This window comes from Phocoena phocoena, chromosome 2, assembly GCF_963924675.1.
Source record: "Phocoena phocoena chromosome 2, mPhoPho1.1, whole genome shotgun sequence".
NCBI classification, from domain to species: Eukaryota; Metazoa; Chordata; class Mammalia; order Artiodactyla; family Phocoenidae; genus Phocoena; species Phocoena phocoena.
Window position 1 is genome coordinate 95,204,720 of NC_089220.1, and position 9,626 is coordinate 95,214,345.

A 9,626-nucleotide genomic window follows, 5' to 3' on the forward strand; every position below is an offset into this window, starting at 1 on the left:
AGGCAGAGAAGGCAAGGAGATCTGTTAAGAGCCTATTGCCATAATCTTGGAAAGAGATGATGGTGTCCTGGACCAGGGTGGTAGCAGCACAGGTGATAAGTGGACAGATTCTGGATGCATTTTGAAGGTATAGCCAACAGAAGTTGCCAACATTAGATCTGGGGTGTAAATGAAAGAAAACAGTGAAAGATTCCAAGGGAACTGGGAAAAAAAAAAAAAAGGTAAGGTAGCCATTTACTGCTTTAGAGAAGGCTGGAGGAAGAGAATGTTATGAGACAGCTATTAGACATTCAAAAGGGAGATGTCAAAGAAAAGCTGGATACAGAAATCTGAAATCAGGTTGAGAAGGAGTACTTAAGGGAAGTAAAGGACAACCAGGAGAGCTAAGTAAAGAAACTATTTCAATTAGGAAGAAAAAGCAATTTTACAAGACAGAAAAGGAGAAACTGTTAGAGCAATGTGCTTGAGTAGATAAGAGGGGATGGGACCTGGGATATTAATTGGGGTTTCTCACAACTGCAGCAGTATTGACATTTTAGGCTGAGTAATTCTTCATTGTGGGGAGCTGTCTTGCACATAATAAGATGTTTATCAGGGTCTCTGGCCTCTGCCCACTAGACGCTAGTCCTTCCCTACAACCTTGTCAACAATCAAAAATGTCTCCAGACACTGCCAAACGTCCCAGGCGGCAAAATCACTCCCAATTTAAGATCGTCGGTACCAATGGAGGAACTGGCCTTTCCTGGAAACACTGACAATTCATCCATATAAAAGATGGTATGGTTACAGTACATGATAGTAATTTTAATATCTCCTTCTGATTAGATCCTCCTAAGTACAGATATAGTCAAGGCCAGAGAAGACATGAGGAAGGTGCCAGCATATAACAAAACCGAAGTCATTACTCCTAGGAAAATGTCAGCATTTTGTTATTGAAATGCAGAGACCATATAAGCTATGTGTGTTTTTGAACTCAGTCTAAGACAAAACTTTTATGTTTTGCGGGGGGGTCCAATCTATGTCCCCTTGCATAATGCCCATATAGTTTCAGGTTTCCTGGGTTTCTTCTAAAATCACAAGAGGAAAACGTCATGACTTAGTATGAATTAAATTAAATATCATTCCTGAGAAGGCTCAATTTTTAGAGGAATAGCCCAAAAGGAACACATCTCCAATGATAATCTAAGAGGATGATATTTATGCCTTTCAAATCACCCCACCAAATTATCATGTAGTGTTTAAAGGAGTCTGGTTCTATTCAGTGACCCCTTTATACCTAATGACTTCTCCATCAAAGAGATATGAGCTAACCATATTTTTAGGTGTTTAGGATGGAGGCAAAGGGGAGCATTAAAGGAGCCTTTAGCAATCATGAAATGAGAAAGTTTGAGAATAAAAGCAGTCAATTGGTTTCACATATTATACGTCAAGTGCCGGGGTTACATGAGCTATCTCTAAGAGCAAGAAAATACAGTCACACCACCTGTGAAAGTTGCACCTGCCTCCCTGCTTCCTCAATAACAAGTCCTATCCTGTTATATCACAAATTAGGGATCCAGAGCAAAAATAAAATGAAAAAAGGATACTACAAACTCAAAAAGATTGAAAACCCTAAAACTTCTATTAAAATATTTAGTTTCCAAACTTGTTTAAAAAATAAGCCACAAAAAAATGAACTAGAAGAGCCTTACTTGAATGTGAATTACAGATATTCTCTATTATTATCCCCTTTTAAACACTGCCTTGCTTTCTATCACAGAAGGCAATTGGTCAGGCACGACTTGTTTTTCCACTGCACCATTACTGTTGTAACCCAACATCCTATACTCTTTTTGATGATTAAATACTGAGACTCTGGGCTGCCCTGGTGGCACAGTGGTTGAGAGTCCGCCTGCCGATGCAGGGGACGCGGGTTCGTGCCCCGGTCCGGGAAGATCCCACGTGCCGCGGAGCGGCTGGGCCCGTGAGCCATGGCCGCTGAGCCTGCGCGTGCGGAGCCTGTGCTCCGCAACGGGAGAGGCCACAGCAGTGAGAGGCCCGGGTACGGCAACAAAAAAAAAAATACTGAGACTCTGATTTGTTCTAAAAGTTTCTCAAGATCCAAATTAAGATACTGATTATAATTTCTTCTTTTAATTGAAGTATTTACATATTTACAATGTTGTGTTAGTTTCAAGTGTACAGCAAAGTGATTCAGTTATACATATGTATGTATATATTCTTTTCCAGATTCTTTTCCATTATAGGCTATTACACGATATTGAGTATAGTTCCCTGTGCTCTACAGTAGGTCCTTGTTGTTTACTTATTTTATACATAGTCGTGTGTATGTTAATCCCAAACTCCTCATTTTTCTCCCCCCATCCCCACTATCCCCTTTGATAACCGTAAGTTTGTTTTCTATGTCTGTGGGTCTGTATCTGTTTTGCAAATAAGTTCGTTTGTATCAATTTTTTAGATAATTTCTAAAGTCATCCTTCAACTACTCAAAAAGCTAAGAACAGAAAGTAAAGGAGTAAATCTATTTAGTGGGTGGTTGAATACCATCACCCTGGCCCGTCTCCCACTCTGCAGTGTACTCTGGCAGTACCATCTACCAGATACTGAGGATACAATCATAAACAAGAGCCTCCTTCTCGACTGTGAGCCCGAAGAACCACTTCACAAAGGCTCTGCATGGCTTAATCCCTGAGGCAGAAAGGAAGTCAGGCTCCCTGACTGTAGAGTCTGACCAACAGTCTCGTACATACATACAAGTGGCAGGGCGCTAGACCTATATCCTCACCACAATCACTTTATGTTTCTGGTCCATCTTCTCTTTTTCCCTTGGAAATCTCTACAGAGGTCTGTAGAAATGCCATCCAAGGTCTGAATAGTTAAAGAGAACCTAATTTAAGAACCTCATTTTACAGATGAAAAACCTAAAAAGTTTCAGCAATTTGGCCAATGTCATATAAGTAGTTGGTCTCTGACTTCCCATTTCTGAGGAGGCATTATTTGGGGTTATACCAGAGTTTCAGGGTAGCTGCTAGGAGTCTTCTCACTCTAGAAGGCAGGCTAATTAACAATCTACCTAGGGACATAAGTAAAAACTTATAGAACCTCATATTCACCTACAGGCTGACAGCAAACAAAAGGCCACAAACTCTAAAAGATATCAATTTAAATAAACAAGAAGCTACGCTCCAAGAATAAATGGGCCAATTTCTCTTGGGAAACAAGCCCGTTCTAAATTCTCGACTTCTGTCCTTCCCTTTATTCTCAGCATACGCTGTCAATAGGTAAAGTCATTATACCTATTGATAACTAGCCAGTACAAAAGCATTTTTCTGTCTAACTCTCCAATTCCCCTGGCCAAAAGTGATCTCTTATTCCTTCTGAATTCCCACAAGAATTTAAGTGCCTCACAATACCACACAGCTGAGCTGCTGTGGGTAAGTATATATCTTAACTCCCCTAGTAGATAGATTACCAGCTTCCTAAACTTTTTTAATAAACTGCCTGAAATCTGGACTATTTTTTTTGTTCTTTTTTATTATTTTTCTTAATCTCCACAGAGCCACACACATCCATGTGTTCAGCAAACATTTGTAAATGTATAAACAAGCTGATTATTTTCAGAGTTCGGTGTTGCCATAATTCTAGGACTAGAATGTTATTATGCTACAGTAGAATAAAAATATATCTAAATGCCAAAAAAAGGTCATATATAACATGTAACATAACATTATCGTCTAACTTTTAAATAAATGTTTTTTCATTCATTTCATTCACTACTAGAAAAAACAAAAACAACAAAAGTCAAGAATGTCAGAATACAAATATATTTTCCTAAAAAGCTAAGGGTAATGTTTGCAAATCGTATCTTTCAAAATTCTAACAGTATTCGCTACTTAATAAAGAAGCCCTGTGGGGTGTTTTGTAAGTCCTGTGTTTTGTTTTGTTTTGTTTTTTTAATCACTTTTGTGAAGGAACAGTCACCCAATAATGTATCCTTTATATCACACCACTCCTTGGCTTTTGTTGTTCTTACCATCTAGAAATGCCTAATACTACTCTGTCTTTCCAAGTGTCAATCTTTCATGAAATCTTTTATCTTCCCAACTGCATGTGATCTCTTTCACCTGACTTACATTGTAATTATGTACATCATTTTTTAGCTCTGCCAGTATATTATAAGCCCCCTGAAAGTGGAAATGACTTATTAATTTTTGTAAAGTTTTTTCATCAATGTATTGAATTCATATCAGAATGGAGTAACATCAACTGCCCCTATATGTCTGAAAATATAGTCTGTACCCCTTAGGTGAAAAAAATATTTTAATTATATTAATAATCATCATGTACCATCACTATTTTAATTAATATTCTAATGCTTACAGAAAAGTAAAATAAAAAAAAAACTAAGGACTATTTTCAGAAAGTAATAAACAACATAAATAAGGAGAAATTTAAACTATCTGTTGCATTAAGCCTTAAAACAGCCACTTACCTGTAAGAAGGTAGTTGGAAATGTATCGATGGCAAAATAAACTACAACAAAACTTATACATCAACCTTTGGACTACCTGGGACCTGACTTATTACAGGATAACAATATTTCCCAGGACTTAGATCTTACATTGAAAAGAACAGAATGATCAAAAGGTGATATTTATACAAGTGTATTTATAAAATTACAATTGAGTGTTTTAAAAAAACTCCTAACTGCCAAAACACAAGTAAAAACCATCACAGCCCACATGCTAGCACTAAAAGTACTCATCACTGGGTTTGTCCACTACCAACTGCATCACCATATCAACACAGTAGAGATCGTGCCCTGACAACATAACCAAGCCCAGCCGATTCACCGATTCGGCTGGGCAGCCGATTCACTGCCCAGCCGATCACACCACCACCACCCACCACCTCCCATGCACAAGTGCAATATATATACATAACAGATTGTCTTTCAATTACAATGTCATGAACACTTCAAAATTCTTTTAGAACAATTCCTTTTCAAAAACTTTGCTTATATTGGGGCTTCCCTGGTGGCACAGTGGTTGAGAGTCCGCCTGCCGATGCAGGGGACACGAGTTCGTGCCCTGGTCCGGGAAGATCCCACATGCCGCAGAGCGGCTGGGCCCGTGAGCCATGGCCACTGGGCCTGCGCGTCCGGAGCCTGTGCTCCACAACGGGTGAGGCCAAAGCAGTGAGAGGCCCGCGTACCAAAAATTAAAAAATAAATAAAAAATAAAAAATAATTAAAAAAAAACACTTTGCTTATAGACTCTGAAATAAATGATCTGCCCTATTTTGAAAAGGTCCTCAGGTTACCACTGGCTAGCTCCAAGACAGTCTTACCTTCTACACTGGCCATGTCTAGACCCTCCCCACATATACACACCCTTCAGAGCAAGAACTCTGACAGGAAAGAAACATGCTACAGAGAAAAGCCGACCAGATGAGAAGTCACAAGACCTCCATTCCAGTCCCGGCTGGTCCCCTTGTTAGTCATCTGACCCAGAACTAAAGTTTTTTCATCTGATTGCTATACAAATCAAATGGCATGCTCTACATAAAGGAGTTTTACCTTTTCTTTTAATTTCATTTTTACTATACTAACACAGGCATTGAAATAACTGTTAGCTGATTCCTGAGTACTTGAAAACAGCTTGTTCTCATTTTTTCAAGCAACTCTGTTCTTCATAGAGTCCAAAAGGTGATTTCTAGTTCAAGGCAAAATTATAACTGGATCAGTGTATTCAAAACTAAGATATTGGGACTTCCCTGGTGGTCCAGTGGGTAACACTCCATGCTCCCAATGCAGGGGGCCAGGGTTTGATCCCCAGTCGGGGAACTAGATCCCACATGCATGCCACACCTAAGAGTTGACATGCCGCAACTAAGAAGCCTACATGCCGCAACTAAAGATCCCACATGCCGCAACTAAGACCAGGCACAACCAAAATAAATAAATAAATATATTTTTAAAAACTAAGATATTAAAATGAGATGGTGTGCAACATGGGTGTGTAAATGCCAAAGGGCCAAAATAATCAGTGTCACAGGCAGGCATCCTAAACCAGGTAAATTCTGAGTCATTATTTGGGAAAACAAAACGCAAGAATTCTCTTGTTGCAACATAAAAATGTAGGCTAGAGTGAGAAGATTGGTATGTCTAGAGCAGAGGGGCCAAGGTGAGGAGTATATATAATCAAATGTAAAGTCAAAGATGGCAGAAGAATATCTGACAAATTTAAATTTCACAGCACAGCTCTTAGAAACAACTACATACTCTTGAGCCAAGAATGATATGGTGAAATGCTATTTGAAGATTATTATACCAGCAGCTGTGTGGAGGATGAATTGAAGTGATCAGAGATGTCAGGAAACCAGCTTGGAAGTTTTTAATATTAAGTAATACAAATAAGGTTCTACAATAATCTGGTAACTAAGAACATGAAAAGGGGTAAATCTGGTAGTCACTGCAGAGAGTCAGCTAGATTTGGTGACAGGTTGAAAGAGGGAGGTGGAAAAAGATTTGAAAATGATTCCAAGGACCTGGTCATGGGCAGCCTACAGCATAACCACACCTGTGCAGCACTAATGGTTCTGGCACTGGCTTTTCCAGACTGTACCTGAACCTGTTTAGCCCTATACACCAGCCTCACAATGAGACACCACTCTACCTTAGATGGAAACAGAAAACTACCACGACCATAATAGTGTGGAGATACCCCATAATCCAAGAGTCCAGATTCATTTCTTGATGGAGAAAGCCTGTTCTTCTAACCCTGGGGAACTTCCTCCCCACATACACAACTGGGGGAGAGGGAAATTTCTTCTCTCTATGCCCCCCAAATTGTCTACACACTTGAAGCCCAAGCTCAACACTATATGGATCTTTCAGGTCACAAGTACACAAAACACAGATGACACCATTGATAGGGATAGGTGTAACAATATAAGTCAGGCAAATTATATTTTTTAAGGGTTCATTCTAAACTGGTACAAAGCCAAGTTGATTACATTTAAAATTAAAATGGCCAAAAAACAATCTTGTGGGGTTATTTCTAATGTATCACAATGTTAGATAAATTCTGCTCCTGAATGCACTGTGCTACATAATGATTCTGCAGTTTTGCAGAAGCTTTTCTTATTTCTGCAGCTTTACAAACATGCTACTGGAAAGCAGACATCAGATCAGAGTGTTTCCCTTGTCTAAAAAGCATACCGTTATGCTATTTCCAATTTCATCAAAGAGAATGATGATTAACAACAATGTGTATTTAATCGAGGTCTAATTGTCTACAGTTCCTTCCAAGGAGGACCATATCTAAATTTAACACACAAAAGAAACTCATGTTAATCCATGGGAGTCTCTCTGTGGGTAAATGAAGCTCTAGAGCTTGGTTTGAATTGGCTATACTAACAACATTCCATTCTCAAAAGGATTAATCCATCCAAGCTCCTTGAGAAACATGTCTATTTCATCCAGATTTTTAAGAGGTTCTAACACATTATCGTTTACATACACTTTTTTAATCTCACAGACAGGAAAAACACTGTTATAAAATTTTCATATTGCCCTATCTTTAAAACAAACCAACCAGCCTACCTTGCAAACGGATTAAAATATTATCTAGGGAGGTTACCAAACCGTGATCTCGTCATAAATAAGAGCTCTCCAGGCCGCTGTCACTCTAATTATTCTATTCTAAATTTCTCGGAGGCAGAGAATGAATTTTTCCATTTTCTTGTTGGAATTAAGGTTCTGCATATCAGGAGGTACGGAGGGTTGGGCTTAAAGCCACCGGCTCCAGCGGCTCCTCAATGTCCTAACACAACGGGCAGGGGGAGCCAGACGCAGCATCGCCTCCACGCTCCGCGAGGAGACAAGACCGAGTCTCTGCGCCTCCAAGCCCAGAGCAGGTGCGAAACGGACGCAGGTGCGAAACGGACGCTCTGGGCTTTCAGCGGTTTCACCTTCCTCCACCACAGACCTGGGGCCATCCTAGGAGACGAACCGTCTGGTGCAGTCACGCCCGGGGCCCGTTTGCTGAGGGCGGACAGGGCGGTGGATTCCCCAACCTTTCCCCTGACTGGCAATTTCCTACAGCAGCCGCAGGAATCACAGTCCCACGGCCCGCCCCGCTAAACTGGGGTGCAAAGGGGACTCGGGTGGGGCCTAGCAACACCTCGCAGCCTCCCGGGGAGGCGTGGGCCGGGGACAGGGGGTCTTGGCCCCCGCGTAGAGGCTGCGGTCTCTCCCCCTCGGGCTCCCGGACACCGCTCACCGTGAAGGGGACATCTTCGACGCTGCCCACCGAATAGCAGTTGTCTCCAGGGTTGACAGCTCCGGTGAGGACCTGATGTAGATGCATCTCCAGAGCCCCGGCTGGCCAGGCGAACGCACTAGAAGACTGAACGAGCCCCGCTCCCGGCCCTCCTCCGCCCGCGAGAGCGCTTCCCGCTCCGCCTCCCTCGGGACCCACCCCGCCGCGGCTCGGGCTTAAGGCCTCGCCCCCCTTTTGCCTTCCCCCAGCCTGGTCCCAGCCATGGGAGCTCCTCGACCGCCGCCGCCGCCGCCGCCGCTGCCGCCGCCCGGATCGCCGCTCGGCTGCGGAAGTGCCCGGATGCTCCCACTGCCTGCTGCACCGGCGCACAAATGCGGGAGGAGGGCAAGGGTGCTTGTGAAGTGGGGAGGGCGGAGGGGGAGGGGCTGGGGAGCGCGCGGCCGGGCGCGTGCTGGAAGGGACGCTCCACCCGAGGGAGATGGGCGGCGCGCGCGTCCACCCTGGGGGCAGCGCCAGTCGACTGGTAGGGTAAACCCCTCCTTCCGCTGCTAAACCCTTAGCTCATTCCTCCCCCGCCCCGCGTTTGCGCGTGCGCGCGCAGAGGTTTCCAGGGCAATTGCGCGCGCCGCGCGGATCCTTGTCCCGGGATTGCGCGCGCAGAGGTGCGGGAATTCCCTTGGAGCCTCCAGGCTGCGGCCGCTGGGGGCGGTCGTGGGGGTGGCCGCAGGGCGGAGCGGAGGTCGCTCCGGGCCAAGCCGCAGTCCCAATCCGGAGAAGCACCGCGAGTATGCTTCGATGAGTCTTTAATCTATTACCAAGTACTTTGCATGATGGTCAGTGCAGTTGACTTCAGGAGGACACCCGTCAGCGGAAAATTCACCTCGGGAAATCTTAGATCCCTTAGGGCTTTTTTCAAGTACAGTGCATAAGATATTTTACTTTATGTAAACAATAAAAACATCTTGCAACTGTGTAGAGAAGCCGTACTCCCCTAACAGCAAATTATTTTGTTCCCACCTTTTGTAAAGGTTGTTCTAGACAGCGAAAGGGCCCCCTGGAATGAGTGACTCCTCTAGGCTCTTTTTTCATGAGCTATGTTATGGATTCTTGCAGAATCGCCTGATTTTTCCAGACTGTTAACCTTTGATACAGGGATCAGACCCCTGCTCCAGTTCAATTCGTCACAAGGCTTTAAGCCTATACTGTGTGTGATTAAGTCACTGGGGCAAGGAAGTAGAAGGGACTAAGTTACAACTATCTATAAAAACAGGCAGAACGCAAAAAGTGTTAGGATTGAGACACAAAAGTCTATGCACCACAGAAGAGGAAGAATACTTTTGA

The 9,626-nt window shown here is 43.1% G+C and overlaps 1 protein-coding gene across 8 annotated transcripts in view; it reads right to left on the reverse strand.

Annotated features, from left to right (window-relative positions):
* Nucleotides 1–8,372, reverse strand: part of DMXL2 (Dmx like 2) — a 178,019-nt gene extending 169,647 nt beyond the window's left edge. For all 8 annotated transcript variants that reach the window (XM_065871506.1, XM_065871505.1, XM_065871502.1 and 5 more), the window contains exon 1: nucleotides 8,286–8,372. In XM_065871506.1, coding sequence (XP_065727578.1) covers nucleotides 8,286–8,372 — 87 coding nt within the window. The remainder of the gene's footprint in view (nucleotides 1–8,285) is intronic.
* Between the last annotated feature and the right edge of the window lie 1,254 nt (nucleotides 8,373–9,626).